General features: G+C 50.8%; 1 protein-coding gene across 4 annotated transcripts in view; it reads right to left on the reverse strand.

Moving 5' to 3' along the window:
* RBM27 (RNA binding motif protein 27) overlaps positions 1-22,261 on the reverse strand; it is a 691,940-nt gene that overhangs the window by 334,810 nt on the left and 334,869 nt on the right. For all 4 annotated transcript variants that reach the window (XM_085618112.1, XM_085618111.1, XM_085618110.1 and 1 more), the window contains one exon: positions 8,977-9,126. In XM_085618112.1, coding sequence (XP_085474238.1) covers positions 8,977-9,126 — 150 coding nt within the window. The remainder of the gene's footprint in view (positions 1-8,976; positions 9,127-22,261) is intronic.

Consider the following 22,261-nt stretch of genomic DNA (forward strand, 5'->3'; position numbering starts at 1 on the left):
GGCGATACAAAAACACTGGAGAAAGGGGCTGGAGGAGCCCTCTGTGGCACTAACCTGCCAGTACGTGGCAATGGCGGCGGGCACGATTAAGGCGGTGACATGCCTACAGGCTAGACTGCTGCAGGAGGGGTTGGAGCCGCTTGCGGCATTGAAGGAGCGGTGGGAGGAAAGCATAGGAAAACCCATTCCGGACACGATCTGGAGCCACATCTTGCGGAGGACATGGAAGGGTAGCGGGAATGCCCGCTTTCAGCAGGTGCACTTCTTCATCATTCACAGGGCGTATTTGACCCCGGGAAAGATTAGCCGGCACTTTAAGGTACAGGAGGCCGCTTGCCCGCGCTGCCTCACACTGGGAGCTGAACTAGAGCATATGCTGTGGGGGTGCCCGAAGCTCGGGTCGTACTGGACTGAGGTGGGAGAGATCTTGAATACTGCGACGGACAGGGAGGTCGAGTTTGATATGGGGGCGTGCCTGCTGCTCTGGTTCCCTCACACAGCAAAGACAAAAGTGACGAGTAAATTTATTGACTTGGGGCTTATGCTGGCTCAGAGAGAGATTACGTGGCACTGGAAGTCCCGGGAGGGCCCATCAATCGGGCGGTGGATCTCCGAGTTATTAAAATGGTCTAGATGCGAGAGTGAAGTCAGACGGCGGCAAGCGATTAAGGCGGACAATGAAAAGGGGTTAGAGTGGGTAAGGGCATGGGAGCAGATCGAGCAGGCCCTGCAGGATTGCCGGCTCGAGCGGCCGGAAGGGGAGCGTGAGGAGAACGGAGGTCCTTGAGGCTGAGGACAATAGATGTACCCCCTGATGGATGGCACGACTTAGAGTTAGGGACCACTGGAGGGGCCCACAACAGCAGCAGTTGGGGGGTGGGATGGGAGGGGGGGGAGTTCCCTGAGGTGGGAGGGTAATGCTATTTTGAGTTGGATGAGGAATGTAGCTGTTGGGACAGAAAAGCAGAGGCTCCCATGGGGCATGATCCAGGCACCGCTGTGAGGCGATAGTTGTGTTACAATTGCTTAACTGTCTATATATGCCGCCCAGCCCCCGGGATGTGGGCTGAATGGCCGTGTGCATTGCTAAACCGAAGAATATGATCGGAGATTGTAGGGGGTGCCGGTTGCCCCGATGGTTATGTTGCTGAAAATGTTGCAATAAAAAAACATGTTTTAAAAAAAATGCTGCAAGTCTAACGCTACCATCCAGTCTCCAGGGTCGAGGGCAGACAGGATCTGAGCGAGCATCAACATTTTGAACTTATTCTTACAGAGGAAGCGGTTGACGTTACTGAGATCTAAGATAGGACGCAAGCCTTTGTCCTTCTTGGGCACCAGAAAGTAGTGGGAATAGCAACCACGACCTACTTCTGGGACAAGAATGCGCTTGATGGCTCCCTTATCCAAGAGTGCCGAAACTTCCTATTGGAGAAGGGCCAGATGATCCTCCGGCATGCGATGGTACTGGGGTGGCATGGATGGAGGGGTACTCTCGAAGGGGAGGGAGTAGCCCCTTCGGACTATTTGTAAAACCCACCTGTCTGACGTGATGGTTTGCCAGTGGGGGAGGTGATGGCGAATCACGCCGCCCACTGGCATTTGTTGGCCCTGAAAGGTCAAGCCAAGAGGGTTTAGAGGCTGCTGCAGAGGGGGCTGTGGTGGACAGGCCCGCCCGCTGGCCCCCAAAACCACGGCGCTGGTTCCCCCATCACTGGCCACGCAGGGGCAGGGCACCCCTTCCGTAGCCACAAAAGGGGAAAAAGGCCACTGCGCAGGGCGAGTGGTGGAGAGGCCCAAGGATCTGGCTGTAGCCCCAGAGTCCTTAAAGCGCTCAAGCGCGTTGTCTGCCTTGTTGCCGAATAGGCAACGGCCATCAAAGGGCATGTCCTTAAGAGAGTAGATTGGACATCCCCTGAAAAACAAGTAAACCTCAACCAGGCGTAGCGTCAAAGTGCTACCGACGTGGGAATCGTCCTGCCTAGTGAGTCGACGATATCCAGCCTACAGCGGATGGTAAACTTGGCTGTGTCTCTCACTTTGGCAACTGCCCGACAGAGTACGGCCCGGGCCTCCTCAGGGCACTGAGGCAGCACTTGCGCAACCGTCTCCCACACGGAGTGGGTGTAACGGCCCAACAGACAGGCGTTCTTTACCAACCGTAGTCCCAAGCTGGAGGAAGAAAACATCATCTTCCTAAGATGGTCCAGATTTTTGGATTCCCTATCAGGTGAAGTGTTAAGGAATGCGCCCTTGTAGGTGGAGGCTTGGACCACCAAGCTCTCAGGGCGGAGGTGTTGGGAGAGGAAACTGGGATCGCCCGGGGCTGGGCGGTTGCGTCGGGCAATCATACTATCCACAGGAGCGCCTGTGTTGGGCCAGGACCAGGTGTCCAAAAGGATGTCTGTCAGGGCTTCATTAAACTGCAGCAGGGGCTCCGAAGAGCTCGTCTCTGTCAGGAGGTTAATCCTGACTGCCACCATAGGCAGCTAGAGTTTAAGAGCCTCGGCCGCCCTACACAACACCACTGCGTACGACGCTCCCTACTCTGTAGCCACATTAGGAGGAGAAAACATGCCACGGTCTGGTGAGGTATCCAGACCACTGGCTTCCCCAAGTTCCTCTATCCAGTTCGGCTCATAACCGAACTGGTCAGTTAAAGGGTCTTCAGACCCCTCCCAGTCTTCCTCACCCTCGTCTGGCTGCCAATCTGGTCTCAAAGAGCCAGGGTAGAACAGGGGAAAAAAAGTACCCGTCGGCGCCGGATCCGGCATCAGTTGATGCTGGTCCGGCTCCGTGTCTACCTCGAGGTGGAGGCCGGGGTCAACGTCGGTTGGGGACACAACCAACGCCGGCTGCGGACATGGTGCCGGTGGAATCTGTGCCGGGGGATACAAAACAAGGTCAACCGGCGCGAATCTGGATCCAGGCCTAGATCCAAGGGGAAGGCATGCAGGTGGAGTCTGGCTGCCCAAAGATGGTGTGCATCGCTTCGTAAAATTGATGAAACTGGGCAGGGGTCGCTCCAGGTCCCAGAAAGGAGGGGGGGACCCCCAGAGTCGACCCTTCAGGCTTTGCACGCGGAGCCGCGGGAGGGACACCACCCGCATCCCTCGTCGTGTCGGCCGACGGACGGGGAGAAGTTAAAGAGGGACCTGCTTCTTCATCTTCTTGTGCTTCGACTTACCCGACCCCGAGTGCGAAGACTTGGAAGAAGAATGATGGTGGCTTCGCGACCTGTTCCTCGACCTCCAACACGACCGGGACCTCGAGCTGGTCAGAGCACGACTAGGGGTTGTGGTCACGCTCTAGGCAAAAAAAGGCACACACGGTGCGGATCCTTCACCGACATCAGTCGACTACAGGAACCGCAAACATTGAAGCCGGGTATCCGTCGTGCACCAGGAGTCAATGGACTCAAAAAACGATGTCGACAAAAGTCGAGAAAAAAAGTCAAAAAATGACTATGGGTACTGCTCTCTCCAGATCTGTGCTTGCTGGCGCAGAAAATGAAAGAACTGACGATAGCGCGCGACGGCGGCGTCTATGTAGCTACCGCGATGTCATCCCAGCGACCGCGACGCCAACGAAGAAATCGACCAACGCCACCTTCCGACGTGCAGGGGTACTGCTGACGAAAAACTTTCCGGATCCAGTCTGACGCCTGGGGTTAATTCTAAGGTAAGGAATCTATAACTAACTATTTCTTTCAGATGTAGCAAGACCACATTCCGTACAAAAAAAACGAAACAAGCATTGGCATAGCCAATAGGTCTTGCCTTTGGGACATTATAAGTATTTAGTTATGCAGCACAATATCCTTACTGCAACAATATTAACTGTTGCATGGCTAAACACTTATAAGGTCCCAAAGGCGAGACCTATTGGCTATGACAATGCTTGTTCTAACTTTCAGCCACCCTGCAGTGCAACATGGCTAAAAGAAATTGACAAAGCCAGTAGCTCTCCCACGGGCATGACTTATTGGCTTTAGCCAATGAGCGAGACCTCCTTTAGTTCAGGGATACCATATGCTCTCCAGATCATTTGGGTACTTGTAGAGTTATTTCGACTCAATTGCACTAACAGTCACAGACCGACGATCCGCCGCTGGTCTGTCCAAACCTCAAACAGATGTTTCCATTTCTCGCACAAAAAGGAATATGCTACTTACCAGTATGCATCTGTTCTTGGCATGTAGAGCTGCAGAGTCACAAACTTAGGATAGTAGATCGCCATCTGGTGTTGGGCTCGGATGCTTGCAGGTTGTTTTTGTCTTCGGAAGAAGTCTTTGGTCACGCGATAGAGGACTCCTCCCTTGGACGACAGTGCGCATGGGCATCAACTCCATCGTCAGATTGTTTTTCGCCATGTGGGAAATGATGGAGTTTGTAGAAAAGAGAGAGATGTCCATGTGTGTTGTCTAAGTAAGACAATGCTAGAACAGATACAGGTCCCGAGGAGGTGGGTGGGCATGTGTGACTCTGCAGCTCTACATGCCAAGAACAGATGCATACTGGTAAGTAGCATATTCCATTCGAGGCATATGAGCTGCAGATCACACACTTAGGATAGACTATATAGCAGTACCTCCCCTAGCGGTGGTCACCTGTATCGGTTGCAGTAGTTTGAAATAGAGTTTTAAGGACAGCCTGACCCATAGAAGCGTGTTGCTTTGCTTGCACACCAACACAATAGTGTTTAATGAAGGTGTGTGTTGTAGACCATGTGGCTGTCTTACAAATATCTTCTAGGGGAATGTTTCCTAAGAATGCCATGGAAGCCCCTATTTTGCGTGTGGAATGTGCTCTAGGGGGAACCGTTAGTGTGCGTTTAGCTTTGTGGTAGCATATTTGGATACATTTAACTATCCACCTAGCTATCCCAGATTTGGAAATGGGGTTGCCTTTATGTGGTGGTAAGAAAGCAACAAACAATTGTTTTGTTTTGCGTAATGATTTGGTTCTGTCAATGTAGTACAGAAGGGCTCTTTTGATGTCTAAGTTATGAAGAGCTCTTTCAGCTACCGAGTCGGGATTTGGGAAGAACACTGGTAGCTCTACTGATTAAGATGGAACGGAGATATGACTTTTGGAAGGAATTTCGGGTTTGTTCTAACAACCACTTTGTTACGGTGTAATTGTAAGAATGGTTCTTGTATGGTTAAAGCCTGGATTTCACTCACTCTTCTGAGGGATGTGATAGCGATAAGGAAAGCCACTTGCCATGTGAGGAACTGTAATTCGCATTTATGTAGAGGTTCAAATGGGGGTCCCATGAGCCTTGTAAGAACAATGTTTAGATTCCACACTGGAGAGGGTGGTAATCTGGGAGGAATAATTCTTTTTAGTCCTTCCATGAAGGCTTTGATCGCAGGCACTCTAAAGAGTGACAAGTGTTGTCTATTTTGTAAGTAGGCTGCTAATGCCGCTAGGTGGAGACGTATGGATGAGTATGCCAAATTACATCTTTGCAAGTGTAGCAAGTAGCAAATGATGTCCTGGATGGATGCATCCAGTGGGTTTATATGATTGTTAGTGCAGTAAATGGCAAATCTTTTCCTTTTTGCAGCGTAGCAGGCTCTAGTGGTAGGTCGTCTGGCCTTTTTTATAATATTCATGCAGTCTGGTGGTAGGTTGAGATAACCAAACTCTAGGACTTCAGGAGCCAGATTGCCAGGTTCAGTTGACCTGGATCTGGGTGTCTGATTTCTCCATGGTTCTGGGTTAATAAGGACGGGGAGAGATGCAGTTTTTGGTGGGGCACTAGCGAGAGTTCCAGTAGTGTTGGGAACCAAGGTTGGCGTGCCCATGTGGGAGCTACTAAGATCAGTTTGAGAGACTGTTGCCTGAGCTTGCGTACCACTAATGGAATGAGTGGGAGAGGCGGAAAAGCGTACGTAAATCTGCCTGACCAGTTCATCCATATTGCATTGCCCTTTGACTCCGGGTGGGGAAACCTGGCGGCGAAGGTTGGGCATTTTGCGTTTTCGTGTGTGGCGAACAGATCTATGTCTGGTTGCCCCCATTGTTGGAAAAAGGGTATTAGAACTTGGGTATGTAGTTCCCATTCGTGGATTTGTTGAGTCTGTCGAATTTACAGATCGGCAATCTGATTGTGAACCCCTGGAAGGTGTTCTGCAAGTAGGTATATTTTCTGGGGAATGGCCCATCTCCAAATGTACTGTGCGAGCTGGGACAGCTGGAGAGAATGTGTGCCTCCTTGTTTCTGTATGTAATACATGGCTGTTATGTTGTCTGTCCGAATGAGCACAGTTTTGTTTTGGAGATGTATTTGGAATGATTTTAGTGCTAGGAACACTGCTAGCAGTTCCAGGTAATTGATATGAAGCATTTTTTGTTGAGTGGTCCATTTGACCTGAGTGGTGTGGCCGAGGAGGTGGGCTCCCCATCCTGTGAGCGATGCGTCCGTTGTCAGCACTATCTGCTGAAGAGGCTCTAGGAACGGCCGCCCTTTGGAGTGGTTTGTTATGTTCCGCCATTTGAGAGAGCGATGTGTGCGGCTGTCCACCAACACCATATCCGTAAGTTGTCCGTGAGCCAGGTTCCACTGACGTGCTAGACATTCTTGCAAGGGACGCATTTGAAGTCTTGCATAAGGCACAATGAAGATGCATGACGCAATCATGCCTATGAGTTGCATGAACACACTAGCTGGAAGAGAGTGTTGGATTTGGAATTTTGCGATAAGATCTTGCATATTGGCTATCCTGGCTGTGGAGGTGTTTATTGTGGCTCCCAGATACTGATGTATACGAGCAGGTTGGAGGTGAGATTTGGGATAGTTTATTGTGAATCCCAAGTTGTGTAAAATTTGGATAGTTTGGTGAGTATGTAGGACACACTTGTTGAATGACTTGGCTTTTATTAGCCAGTCGTCTAGATACGGGAAGACATGAATTTGTTGCCATCTGAGATGTGCTGCTCCTACTGCTAGACATTTTGTGAATACTCTGGGTGCGGTTGTTACCCCGAATGGGAGGACTGCAAACTGGTAGTATTGTCCGTCCACCACAAACCTTAAATACTTCCTGTGGGCAGGATGTATGGGAATGTGGAAGTAGGCGTCCTTGAGATCTAGTGTGGTAAGGAAATCGCCCTGTTGCAGTAGTGGGAGCACTTGAAGAGTGATCATATGGAAATGATCTGAGTTGAGATACAGATTTAGGGGTCTGAGATAGAGTATTGGTCTTGGAGTCCCGTCCTTTTTGGGGTTTAGGAAGTAGAGGGAATATACCCCTGTACCCTGATGTTGTAAGGGAACTGGTTCTATTGCGTGCTTTTGAAGCAATGAGAGAACTTCTTGTTTGAGTGTAAGATGATCTTGTGACATGGAACGCTGTTTGGGTGGTATATGCGGGGGGTCGTTGTGAGTTCCAGGCAGTAACCATACTGGATAATTTTTCTTACCCACCTGTCTGTTGTGATGGAGTTCCAGACAGGTAGGAACTGTGTTAGTCTTCCCCCGACCGGAGTGGAATGGTCTGGGGGAAGTTTAGGTCTCGCCTGACCCAGCGCATGCGCTGGTCTGGCGAGACTTATTGAGAGGGCTCCAAAAAGTGCTACCAGGCCAGCCTGGAGCTACAGTGCATGTGCGCAGGCGTGCACGACGCGCTTTACCGCGATTACTCTCACTTTAGCGGCCGCACGGCCGCTTTGATGTTTGATCGTGATCAGTTTTACTTTCGCAGCCGCACGGCCGCTGTACATAGCCAATAGGTCTCGCTTTTGGGACTTTATAAGTATTTAGTTATGCAACTGTTGCATGGCTAAACACTTATAAGGTCCCAAAGCCGAGACCTATTGGCTATGCCAATGCTTGTTTTGTAAGCCTTCGGGACAGTACATATACATTAATCAGAAGAGTTTACAATATGTGTCATTTTGAAAGCACCCAGGGCAAACGATGTGATGCGTGGATAAAATCGGGACTCTTGGCATCCATAAATTCACAAGCCTCATGATTTAGTTTGAAATCCTTCAGTTTACTGCTCCATACACCAATGTGGCAACTTTAAACTTCACTCTCTTATTTGAAGTTTCTATAGATCGCAAACCTGGCGCCGTAGCATTAAAGCACATGGCACGAGCACCAGATGACGTTGCTTGAGATCACCCATCATCTTTAGATAGATCAGAAGCTAGCTTAGCGTCAGGATTAAATGCCACAGCTCAGACTGTTTATAACTATTCAAGCATGCATTATCCAAATAATACTCATGCTGAGCAAAGGGGAGGGAAAAGTAGAGAGAAAAAGCGGAGAGCAAAGGGGTCAGGGTGGCGAGTGCGGCAACGGATGAAAAAAAGCCCAAGAGTGGTGCGCGTGCGCTTGGGAGAGCGAGCAGCCCATTTGTTTTCAATTATCGCGCCCGCGTCTGGGCACGATAATTGAAAACCAATGTGGCCCGTGCACGTAACCGCAAACCTTAGGCCGTACACGGTTACATTGACTGGGAAAGGCGGGACATGCGCCCGCCTTTACCCACTTGCGTGCTGTCTTTTAAGGAAGACGCACACAAAGGCCAATGGAATGTCAGGACTTCGAGCACGAGCTTGCTCTCTCGTGCGCGAATTGCTGGTCAGCTCCAAGAGGCCGTATCCTTAAAGCAGCGCATGCGCGCTTCGCTAAGGCTCGACCTAAAAAAACAATACAGGGCCAGTCATGAGAGGTGCAATTACTGCTGAGTGGCAACTTAGAGTACTCTAACCACAGTACAAAAGGAGCAGTGTTTACTGACTATTTCCAAACTATGGCCGAATTTAGTCAAAGACTGGATTTCAGAGATACAAATCAAAGAATGCATGTCATTCAAGTTTACAACATGGCTGCAGTGTAAATCAGAGTAGGCACAGTCCGATGAGGTATTAGAGTACCTCTCATAAGTGATCCCTAGCTTTGCTTCAAAATCTGTTGCTCCATTTATTGTTTATAGAATAGCACTTGAAAGAAACCTACCCCTCGGATTAGAGTCCATATCACCAGATGTAAGTCCAATTAAATTTGAACGCTGTGTCAGAGATCTTGTGTAGAACTGTCGGAATTGCGATCTACCAGAGACTGTAATACTAGGAGCTTCTGGGTTGTAGCCATCAGGCTCATAGGTATCTGTGCAGAGACAAAAAATGAAATGGGACTTCAAATATCTAATCACAGGTCTGCCTTCGCAGAATAAGACAAATATTCCTCAGCATAATTTCACATGAAAATATCTTTGGAGCAGCAAGCTGTAATTGAAATAGAAAAGGGAGTAATGTACAAACCTATTTGTAAGCAGCAATAGGAATGCAGATCAAGCAAGACCAAGGAATGAAAAACTGTAACATGTGCTAGCCAGCAAGAATGACAACCCTTCAAGTGGTACTGCAGCTTGTGCGACTTAAGTCATTTCTCGCGATCTTATAGGAAACCCAAGGTAGATGACATACTGGACGGTAAAGCAATCAAAACATTTCAAAAAGTGCAAAAAAGAATATTATCTGTAGTAAAGGCGTAACTCTAAAAATATACATAACTAAGACACGCTATGGGCGATCCCTTTTACACCACTGGCCTGCCTCCTTGGGGGTTACCCACGCCCTACAAAGTGAATAAAACACACTGGATTTATTGATCTGGCATCTATACTAGCAACACGTGAATTGGCAGTGCAGAGCAAAACCACTGGGGGACCACGACTGAATAAATGCTGAGATGAACTGGTTAAATGGGCAGGACTTGAGAAAGCGGTATTCTTTCTGGAACTGAAGGGAAGATGGGGAACAATTGATAAGACTAAAGCACTGTAACATCATGTAGATAGTCTACTGGCCCCAGAAGTTGACTCAGATACACCTAAACTATCTCTTCTTTAACTGGAGGATTCAGAGGTTGGAGGCAAATGACTTCACGGGAGATGCCATGGGTGGGATTTGAAGCTACAGAGGTGACCTCAAAATTATACTGGTCATTATGAAGGATTCAGCGGGTGAAAGCAACTGGCTTTGCATGGGAGGGCTTAGGTGAGGGACAGCTTGGCAGAGCATTATGGAACTCTACATATGTCAGCATGGTAAGGTTAACTGAAGATGGGGTTATTGGGTGTTGACGTTTGTTAGTTGCTAGTTGTAGAGGTGAAGCGGCATGTTTTAATATGTTATGCACTCAGACTGCAACATGTTAGAAGGACACTTTTAATCTGTTTTACTCTCTACTACTACAGTGCATAGATCATTGTCTGTTTCTGATGTACTATGTCCTGGCATCTTTTTTTTTTTATTATATCAAGACAACAACATTTTGTTTAAAAGAAACGTCCTATACATAGAAAGACAGAACTGGACAGACATAACAGACTACACACACTGGAGAATACAGTATCAGAGGCATTCCGCTGCAAGATGATGATATTTATAAATAAAACTAATTAATAACAAATCCAACTGACTGCAAGAACGGAGGGTAACATGGTAGAGAGACATAGGCCTGATGGAAGACAGATTGGAAAGCAGCACTAATGCACCTGAGAGGTTTGGCTATAAAAGCTAGACTAAGACTGATTAATCTGGAAATTCTACACAGAGCTCATAATAATAAGAGTAGGTTCCACAGAAGCTAGTACACTCCATTTAGAAAATGGGAGACAGAAGAAATAAAATTCCTGCACACATTCTGGGGGCTAACCACACATGCTGAAGAGAAATTAATACAGAATAAGCAAAGATTCAAGACTGCCCCGAAATTAATCCGATAGGGAATTCCCAACGTTGTGGATCTTGTAAGGGCCAAATTTATGTCCCATGGTTTGCACTTTATCATAGCTAAGAGAGATATAGCCAGACAATGAGGCCGCAACCAGGTAACGAAAAAGCACACATGACTAACATGGGTGGGTGAATGGAGGCTGGATGGTGTACAAGTTGACTGAAGAAACTGGATAAGATCTGTGGCAGGTGGAAGAGTTAACAATGGCCCGTTTCCTGGCACGCGCATGGGTTTCCACGCCATAGTTAGATTGTTTTGCCACACGGCAGGTGAGTATGGAGATGGAGCACAAAAATGCAGAAAGATGACCAATGTAGGAGAAAAGTATGAAGAAAGACAGTTAATGAGGAAAGATCTCTGCGACAACAGAAGGCTTGTGAGGAGACGGGTGACATGAATCTACAGCACTGCATGCCTCGAACAGATGCTTACAGGGTAACATTTCCTTTTTGTGGCATGTGTAGCTGTAGATACACATGCGGTACACAGAACTGGAAAGCAGTTCTCCCCAAGGCTGGGGCTAACCACAAGATGTTGCAGAAGATTGGAAAAATGTACTTAGTACAGCCTGGCCCACTTGAGCTTGGTGCTGTGCAAGAACACTTACACAGTAGTGTTTGGTGAACGTGTGTGGTGTGGACCAGGTAGCTGCCTTCCAGAGTCATTAAGATAAAATACCCTCTGTCTCAATCAAAGCGGAACAGCAACCTGTATACCCTCAATGTGGCAACAGCTGTATGATGTATGCCGCTCGTGATTAATACCTAGCCCTGTTGAGACAATCCCTCTAATGGCAAGCGCAATGGACGCTGCATGTTGACCCTTTTTTTAATCACATCATTTTTTTCACGCACACTTTCTCCTTTTTATCCTCATTGGATCCACTCCCCACACACCCTCATGCACCATCCGGCAGTCCTATAAAAGATCTCCGATAAAGTGACCCTTCGGGGGGCCCATAGGGAATTGCAGTGCCTGCCCTATGAGGAGCAACTGCCCGATGATGAAGCATGACACCCCTCGGGGTGTGGGAGGGCATCAGAGGACAAAAAGTGTTCTTTCCAGTTTACCTGTGGGTACTCTTACCTAAGGTTTTCTTTCTTTGTTCACATTTCTTTTTAAATGCACGGGTGACTTTTTGCAGCCTTAAGTATGGGTGACTTTTTGAACCCTGCTTTAGGAACAGTGGCCTTTTGTTGGTTTAAATGTATGCATTAGGAGCATGGACACTGGACCTTTATGGATCCTAGGTCCCTCCTCTTTGTGTGATGTAGCAAATTGAGGTAACCAAATTTTAGGACTTAAGGAGCCAGCTACCCAAGTTGAGCTGCCTAGGATTGGGATGCCTGACCATGCTTTGGTGTTGAGTGAGAAGGGCAAGCCTGTTTGGGGAAGTTCTCGTGAGGGACTACAGACTCAACGAAAGTTGTGAACCATGGCTGCCTGGCCCATATGGAGGCCACTAGGACAAGGAAGATTTGCTGAAGCTTCTGAATCACAAATGCAAGGGTTGGGAGAGGCAGAAAAGAGTAGACAAATATCCCTGGCCAGTTCATCCACAGTGCACTGCCCACGGACTGTGGGTGTGGAAACCTGGAGTCAAAGCTTAGGCATTTTCAGCATTTGCGAATAGTCTATGTAAGCAAAATCACCAACACTGCAAGCACGGAAACAAGAGTTGGGAGTGGAGTTCCCATTTGCGGCCACATCTTGCTAGGCAAGTTTGCTACTCTGCTAGCTAGGTGAATGACCTAAATCCAAATGCTTCGTGCTGAAGCAGAGAGATGGAGTGAGTGAGTGCGTGCCCTACTGTTTTTTGCAGGAAATATATGGCAGTCACGTTGACTGTTTTGATTAGAACTGTCTGCTGATGCACATGGCAAAAGAAAGCTTTTAGAACCAGATGAACTGCCTGGCAAATCCAGATAGTGGATGTGGATGGTCTGTTGAAGAGTGGGCTCACAGACCTTGAACAGTCATGTCCTGATGATGCCCTCCCCACCCCCCGGCCAGCAAGAGATGAGTCTGTGGTGATGGTCACCTGGGGGATTGGGTCTAGAATTGGCCTGCCTTGCACAAGGCTGCTGCTGTTCCACCACTGCAAAGAGTGATGAGTGCTGGCCGCAATCGAAGCTTGATCCTCCGATAAGCTCTCCGCTTGTGACCAGTGTGCCGCCAGGCACTCCTGGAGCAGATGCATGTGTAAGCGGGCATGGGGAACAAATAAAGGGATGCAGGAGGCCATCATGCCAAGGAGGTGCATTACTGTTCTCACTTTTCACTGATAATTTGGTTGAAAAAGAGGCATCAGGAGCTGGAAGGCTTGATCCCATGCTAGACTGGGATAAGCTTTCCTGGTGAATGAGTTCAGTATTGCTCCCAGGGAGGGGCTGTATTTGTAGGGGTTAGAGGTGGGGCTTGCTCACTGTTTCGGCTCCAATGCATCCGCAGGTATCTGCTCTGACCAGTATTTTGGCTTGAAGGTGTTATTTGGTGCTGGCGCCGAGACCTCAGATGTCATTGAGGGAACTGTTAGCACACAGGCTGGCCAGGTCTTGAGCAGCTTGATCAGCGCCAGGGTCGGGAGCTGTATCGAAAGCCTAAGGTCGGCACTGGCCCTGGTGGGAAGACAGTGTCATCCCAGAAGGCTGTATCCCCAATTGTAGGCTAAAATGCCTGTTCTCGCTGTGGTGCGAACTAGTACTCATGGTTGTGGTTTTCTGATGCTGGACAGGCATAGGCTGCGGGTCTGGGACCTCAGTGTCTAAAGGGGAATTTGGTTCCAGGCTGAAGGAGGAAAATTGTTCAACCTCAACCTCGCTATCCGCTTCTTTGAGGTCTTCCCCAAAGATGTTGGGGGTATCTTAGTCTTGGTGTTGCTCCACAACGCTTCGAGAAACCCAACAATCTGGACAGTTGCAGATGGTCTTTCTGAAGCAGGAGGTGACACACAGGGGTTACAAACTGCATGTTGGTATGCCCAAGAGTACTTTGAGTGGCACTGTGGACAGTACAAAAAAGGCGTTTTTTTCCACCACAGTGCTCGCATTCTCGGACACGAGACTCGACGGAATAAACCCTAGAGGGGAGAGACCCCGAGCGGGCCACCTATTAACTCGAAGACGCGGTTCCGATGGCTGGGCGACATAGGAGGCGATGAAACTCAATGCAAGAAGGACTGTCCGAGGCTTCGGGGAACATGGGACTCAAGAGGCCCCGGAGTAGAATGCTATGTGGCGTCAACTCAAACCCACAGCGAAGCATGTCTGACGCCGATTTAACTATTGAGTTGATGCCCACACACATTACCAGTCATAGGAGGAGTCACTGTACCTCGTGACTCAAAAGACTTCTTTGAAGAAAAATAAGATGTACATGTCCGAGTCAACCACTATATGGCAGGAGTATGCAGAGCAAGTGTATCTACAGTTACACATGCCACAAAAAAATATTTCCCTACAGATGTGATTACTAACAGGTGGTCAGTGGGTCCTCCTTCAGTAGGTGTTGAATCCTTAACTCCGAACTGTGGAGCTCTGAGTGAAGGACTGTAATAAGCCTGCTGTTATTGTGGAGTGGAGTTCATTACATGTTTAAGAAATTATCGATAACTGGTTTCACTTGTCAGGGATCTCTGGTCCATCTGTATTGCTAAAATAAAGTTGCCGACTTCTTCTCTCTTATGGGTTTTATAAATGAGTCACAGAGTGTCTGGCGTGGCACGTAAGAAATCTTGATTTATGTAATCGTTGAAGTCTATTCTATCTCTTCCATCTCATTATCCCAGCTTGCAGTCTGATGAATGGCATTCCAATGATTTTTGAGACATAAGCACGTTTTACATGCTGCTTAGGCACCACTGTTTTGTGAAACCGTGATTATTTCTTTGTATCAATACATTGGCTTTAGTATGCCTTATTTGGCTTATTTACCTTGAGGGCTTTTTTAGTAGACTTGTGTGTGTTTTTCCATGAAATCTAATTATTTTGGGATGCAGGTGCACATGTAAATTTGATCAACTTTCCTGCAAAGATGATTAACGCTTTCACAGAGGTATGGTTACCCTGCAGATACACCAGTACTGTTTCTTAAATTTGAGTGACCTCAATGGAGCAGTTTAAGAGACAACAAGGCTTTTGAAACATAGAAACGATTTTAGAGACAAAGTACTGCCCAGAGGCGGCAATCCCCAAGGATTACCGGGTGCCACCTTCTCCCTCTGTAGTGCTGTAGATCGGGCAGTGGGATGAAGTTGTGAGATATGGTGGGCCCAGTGGGTTTCCAGTGTCAATAGGTATTATTTGCAATCCCTTTACTGCAATCTTGTATGTGGTGTCAGTCTGGTCCAGAGCATTTCAGTGTTCTTTGGACCTGGCTGGCTTTGGTCCAAAATGGCACTATGTTCGGGCATTCCCACAGGATATGGTAGAATGTGCCCTCCCCCTGACACCCCCCTCACACACAGCGGGGACAGGCTCCTACCCCATGAGAATAAGTGGGTACACGGGTAATAGACCCAGTGCAAAATTTTAAATTGCACGAGGCGGAACCGCATCCGTATGGCAATTTCACAGGGGCCCTGCAGGGTGTCCTGCCAGTCCTCCTCTTCCAGGCGCCCAACATCCCCCTCCCATTGTCCGCGTAGAGACACCAAGGGGTCAGGCATGTTATTAATGAGCTTACGGTAGATGGTGGTTGTTAGTTTCCCCGAAATAGGGTCCAGTAGGAGCCTATCCTCCAACGGTGAGTATTCTGGGAGCAAAGACCCCAAGTGGATGTGCGAGCGCAGGGCATGTGTGAGGCGCAGATACTGATAATGCTGGGAGTCGTGCATGCGGTACTCCTTTCGGAGGTAGTCAAAGGATCTAGGGGCGCTCCCCTTCCACACATCACCCAGGTACTTTATACTAATCAGCCGCCATCCCCTGAAGCCGGACAGTTTCGATACCTCAGCTAACTGGTCCCCGAACCAGAGGGGCTTCCTACCCGTGAGGGTGCCCGCCCACCCCAGGAATTTATTGGCCTCCCGCCAGCACTGTATAACCACCGCGGTATGGGAAGGTAGGTCCCTGCAATGATTTCGCGAGTACAGAAGCTGTTCACAGTTGCCCCCTGGCATAGCATGTCTATCCACCCTGTAAGCCAGCTCCGATCCCGCCGCGTACACCCAGTCATTGACCACCTGCAATTGGGAAGCCCAATAGTACAGCTGGACGGCCAGCCCCCCGTCGTACACTCCCCCGTGTGAGCTTTCGCAGCGCTATCCTCTGGCTTCCCCAATCCCAGAGCAGCGTCCGCAGCGACTGGGAGATGCGCTTGAACACTCCCCCGGGATCGGGTAAGGCGAGTTTTGCAAGATGTAGAGAAGGCGCGGCAGGGCTAGCATCTTGAAGAGCGCGGCGCGCCCCATCAGGGACAGAGGCAGGGATCTCCAGTGATGAACGTCCGACGCTAATCTCGCCAGGTGAGGTTCCAACTGTTTAGCGAAAAACTCCCCCCTGTCCCTGGTAACATACACCCCCAGGTACTTGAAGCCCTCAGCGACCACCACGGCAGGGCACCCAGTCGGAATTCGCGGCAGGGGGCCGGAGAGGGGATAAATCAGTGATTTGGCCCAATTGATCCTATAACCGGAGTAACTGTCAAACAGGTCAAAGAGATGAAGCGCCTGCGCCATGGAGTGATACGGCCTAGCCGTGTAAAGGACAATATCATCGGCGTAGAAGGATATATGCTCCTCCCACTCCTCGCTAAGCGATAGGCCCCAAAAAGCCCGGTCTCTACGAATCCAGTGGGCCAACGGTTCCAGAGCCAGGGCGGAGAGGGGACAGCGGACACCCCTGCCTGGTGCCCCTACGCAGGGGAAATGCACGGGACAGCGCCCCATTTACCCGCACCCTCGCCATCGGCTGTTCATACAGCAGGCGCACCCAACTACAGCAGACTGGTCCAAAGCACAGGAGCTGTAAAACCATAACTAAGTACAGCCACTCGATGCTGTCAAAGGCCATGGATGCGTCCAGCGCCATCAATGCCGTTTGGGTGTCGTCCTCCCCCTCAGTCATATACAAAACCCCGTAGATGCGTCGTAGGTTGAGTCTACTGCTCCTGTGCGCCACGAATCCCGATTGGTCAACATGTACCAAGTCTGAGAGAACCGTGAGCAGTCTTGTTGCCAGGGCTTTGGCCAGGACCTTGGCCTCCACGTTAAGGAGCGAGATAGGTTGATAAGACGAGCACTGGTCGGCCGGCTTCCCAGCCTTGTGGATGACCACAATTGTGGCTTCTCGTTGATTCGGCGGAAGCCTACCCACTCTCCGCGCCTCAGGGAACATCTGCCTCATAGGGTCAATTACAATATTAGCTTGCCTCTTGTAAATCTCCACAGGGAGTCCGTTAGGCCCCTGTGCCTTACCAGCCTGGAGGGAGTTAAGGGCCTCGCCCAGTTACTCCCTCGTGAAGTCTGTCTAAGGAGCAGGCGGACAGCCTGGAGGTAGAGTGGGCAAGGCAAAATCCCGTAGGAATTCCGCGCAATCCGACTCCATCCTGGTGTACACCGGGGTATAAACCCCCTCGTAGTATGACGCGAAGACCTCAGCTATTGCCATGCCAGTCGCCACCAAGGACCCGGACTCATCCTTAATTTCAGCCACCCAGGATCGCTCCCAACCCCGCCTTGCGAGCCAGGCCAGTAGTTTCATACATTTGTCCCCCACGTCTTATATCCGATGCTGCGTGGCCAGGGAATACGCATGCGCATCGCCCTCCGCCAGGGACTGAAGTTCCTTCTGCTTGAGGGCAAGCACATGACCCTGCTGCATAGAAGGAGCCCCTCCGATACCTCTCTCTAGAGATGCGATTTCACTTTCGAACTGTCGGATCTGGAGCCCTTCCTCCTCCTTCTGGGCGCCAATCAGCGCCTGGGACTGACCCCTCATCACCGCTTTGTAAGCCTCCCACAAGACCACCGGGGAATCGACCGAACCCTGGTTCTCCGCGAAGTAGGATAGGGACCCCTCCCTTAACTTGTTAACAATGGAATCGCCCCTGAGGGGCCACGGGTCTATTCGGGAAAAAGCGGCCCTAGCAATTGCCGGCCCCCTAAGAGTGACCCGCACCGGGGAATGGTCTGATATTCCCCTAGCCATGATACTGGAGTCCACAAAGTCTCCCACCTGGTCCCCAGGCGCAGAGATATGATCTATTCTGGAGAAGGACCCATGCCTAGCGGAGTAGAAGGTGTAGTGCCTTTGGGAGGGATTCTGTGTGCGCCATACGTCACAGAGCCCTAGTGCTGTAATGAAGCCCTGCAAGCCCATCTCCCTCCTAGTCCCCTGCCTCTCCCCTGACCGATCCAGGTCCTCATCCATAACAGCATTCGTATCGCCCCACAGCACCAGAGTGCCACGAGGAAGGCCCGCTTTATGAGCCCCCAGTTTTGTAAACATCGGAGCATGCAAACCGGGTCGGATGGAGCGTGCAAACCGGGTGGGATGTAGCATGAGCTCAAGACTATTGTGCGCCCCTCCCATCTGACCGCCACGGCTGCCATGCATCCCGTGTCCTCCGTCCATGTACCTGTGGTCACGACTGGGAGGGCATTACGGACAAGAATACCCACCCCCAGGAACCAGACGTGAACCCAGAATGGGCCACCATTCTATAGCCGAACCGGTCCAGGGCCCTGCATCTTTTACCCCGCAGGTGGGTCTCCTGGAGAAGCACACCGTCAGGTGAGTGGCGCTTCAAATATTGTAGGACCAAAGTGCGCTTTATTTTATTGCCCAGGCCATTGACGTTCCACGTCCATATCGTTAGGTGTGCCTAGTCCCCCATTCCAGATCCGCCCCCACAGACCCATCCGGCCACTTGCCTCCCACTCCTGTACTAGCATAATGTAGCCTTCGAGCTTTGAAGTTGAGACACCTAGAGCTAAAACATAAACAACCCCAGAACTCCCTACCCTCCCCATCCCATACCCCCTCCCTGCCTACCTGCTACGTGGGCCCCCAACCACCCACCTGAAAAACACGCAGATTGCCTGTCGCCCCATCATCCCCAACACAACAAAATGAGGGAACCTGTGTCTGCAACCGCAGAAGAAGACATCGATTAGGGACGGATTGCCCACCCCATGAACGGAGCGCAGTTAAACTCTCCCGCCCCCCCCCATACCCGGCCCGCACCGGAGTCCGGAGTGTTCACCTCCGGTCACAACACCCACCCAGAACCAGCAACTTTGGAGGTGTCTATCGCCAAACCACCCTTCCCCCGAATGTCCCAGAGTGCCAAGGACCCCAATGTCAGTCAGCCCCCCCCCCACCTCCCGGTGCCAGATCGCCATGTACCAGCGCTCCCATTTCAATCCCTCAGGTGCGGTCTGCTCCAGCTGCCGGGACTCTCGTGGCTGAGTAGTGCTACTCTGGGACCCCTGGCCCACTCGGTTATGGGTCGATCGGCACGAGCCGTTCTGACGGCCCACGGTCCGCCACCCCTCCATCCAGTCGTGCGTTTCCGTCGGCGAATCGAAGAAGTACGCCTTCTCTCCATCCAGAACCTTGAGTCGCGCAGGATAAAGCATCATATACCTCAGGCCCTGATCCCGAAGGGCTCTCTTAACACCCTCAAACGACCTGCGCTGGCGCTGAAAATTTAGTGTGAAATCCGGGAAGAAACAGATTGTGGCCCCCTCCAGCCGTAGGTCCCCGGACACCCGAAACGCCTGCAGCACAGCATCTCGGTCTCTATAGTTCAAAATGCGGGCGATGATAGTACGCGGTGGAGCCCCCGGCTTAGGCCTCCCCTCCCCCAGCGCGCGGTGGGCCCTCTCCACCGAGAGGAAGTTAGACAGGCGCTTTGGCTTAAGATGCTTAAGTATGAGGTCCTCCACGAAGCAGTCTACGGACGGGTCCTCCATGCCCTCCGGGACCCCCACGATGCGGAGATAATTGCGCTGCGCCCTGCCTTCCTGATCCTCCAGGCGGGCGGCCATGTCCGCTTTATTTTTCGTGAGCGTGGCCACCTGCTCCTCGAGCCTATTCGTTTTGGATTGGAGGCCTCCAATGCCACTCTCCGCCTTCGCCACCTTGTCAGACATCTTACTCAAGTCTGCTCGGAGCAGGTTAACCTCCTCAGTTACGGAGTCCAACTTGGGCTCCATGGTGCCACGCAGGTCCTTTATGGCGTCACGCATCTCCATGATGGCCAGCATAATGTCCTTAAGCGATGGGTCAGGCCTGTCCTCAGCCGCCCCACACCGCTGGCTCCTGCCCTTAAGATCATCCTCTCGGCCCATGGTGACCGTGTATTTGTCGATGTGGTTCACTTGGCTCTGAACGATCGGTTTGTTGCGGCCCATGGTCCCGAGGGGGCCCGCACACCAAGGCCCCGAGGAACACACTCCCATGTAGGCCGGGTGGCACCACGCTCCACCCACCGCCCACAAGACTCGATCCCACGCTGCACGTAAAACTTTCAATCGAAACAGCACCTCGATGCCACTCGTGGCCTCCCAGCCTGCGCCACTCGTGAGAGACCAAGCGGAGCCCGCCGCACCCCGGAGGGGGCCCAGCCAGCGCCCCGCAGGGGCCCGCTATACCGCCGGCCACAGTTCGTAGTCCGGGCTCAAAAGGTCCAAAACACTCTCCGCGGCCGCTCCTGCCGTTCCCTTCAACGCGAGCCCGCTAGAGAGCGCGTATGGTAAGCTGCAACTTGAACAAGGCCAGACCACAAGCAGCACCAACACCTTGCTGACTGCAATGCGCGCAAATAGGTATGGTGGGAGAGTCCCTGTCGCGTGCCCACCGCTGTCGATCGCCTGGGGCGGGAAGCGCTTCGCCGAGTCCAGTCACCAGGCCCTCCGAAGCCACCAACTTGCAAGTCACTGGCGCTGACAAAGCGCACTCCCAGGACCCACCACCTCCTGTGGGCCCACGCACTCACGCCGGGTCTGGGGCCTCCCCATTGGCTCCGCGCACCAGGTCCAGTGCTTTTCCCTTCTCTGTCCGCCCGCGGGTCCCCAAAGGAATGCAGCACCTCACCGTCCTCAACAGCAGTCCGCCACTGCCGCCCAAATCCCTGGCTCCGGCTGGAGACGCTTCGCGTGCGGAGCCAGCCGATGCGCCCCACTTCAGGCACACCCGGGCTCTCGCTGTCCCGTGCCGGCACTAGGGCCCAGGTGGCAACACCTTCAGAGGGGGCGGCCGCCGCCGTCAGCGCTCCCGCCGCCCCGGAGCGTGTCGTCAACAGGGCCGCGGCCACTCCTGCTCCAAGAGTCACAGGACCGCCAAGCTCAGCCCCGCTCTCGCCCGCCAGCCACCCAACGGACACCTCGTCTGGCGCGGAGCGTCAAGGACAGAGCTCAGCGGTGGCGGGCGCCATTTTACCGCTCCTGGTCTTGCTGGCAACGCCGCTGATCCGCGGCCCGGGATTGCAGTAGGCAGGCCGCCTGGGGGGGGGGGGGGGGAGAGCGAAGTCCCACCGGACGCTCACAGAGCGGTAAGTGCCGTTAGCCGTGTCAGGATGTCCGATTATGACGGATTGCGGGTGAAATGGTCGGATCTGCTACCGCAGCTCGTCTAATGTGCGGCCATCTTCTTTGGCTGCATGCCACGCCCCCCGGGATTCCAGTTTTTGAAAAAAAAGTAGGCAAAAAATATCATCTCCGAGATTCTGGGACTACACTCAAAAAGAGTGAATCAATGAAGGGGTATCTAAAACTCATAGGTATCCCATTACAGACACTGAAGTTTAGCTTTTCAAACTGATTCCATAATTTTACTTTCCTTAGACTGGATGCTGTAAAGTCATGCCTAGTAACAAAGATTCAATAATGTACAGCAAACAGTTTATATCCTCAGTAAAGAGAGTTTTAAAAAAAAAATAGAAACCCAGAACTACTATGAATCAATGGACTTTAAAAAGTTCAAATTACTAACAACTGGGATTCTTGCCCGTCTTGTTTTGGCATTCCGGATAAGTTTTTTGTAGTACTTTCTTAAAAAACTTAAAACTTTATTGAAAAACTAAACCAAATATTGCAAGCAGGAATCTTCCCGTGTGTTCTGAAAATGTCTTCCATCAGGCATTAAGTAATTCACAATATTTTTTATTAAATATTCCTATGCTAAACATGCCACTAACCTCTCTCTACTCCCGCATTTATTCAAAAGAGTTTCCTAGTAAGGTGATGAAACAAGTTTTAGCCTTTTTCCCACCTTTTAACGTCACCCAAGGGTTTAAGTTCGCCCGCTGACTAAAGGTACACATCAGAGTCTCGAATTGGGGAAAGTATTCACTCTCCAGTGTATAGACTGATCTAGTAACGCTTAGAAGTCTGAAAGCGATAAAAATTGTTCCACAATTGCACCTCTGGCTTTGGACAAGTGACCGTACTGAATGGTAGATGACAAAAATGACAGCCTGAAGCTAAGTTAAATTAATTCAGATGAACATTATTCTGATTTATATCAACTCTTTGAGCTGGGACGTTAGTGAACAG

This window comes from Triturus cristatus, chromosome 7, assembly GCF_964204655.1.
Source record: "Triturus cristatus chromosome 7, aTriCri1.1, whole genome shotgun sequence".
NCBI classification, from domain to species: Eukaryota; Metazoa; Chordata; class Amphibia; order Caudata; family Salamandridae; genus Triturus; species Triturus cristatus.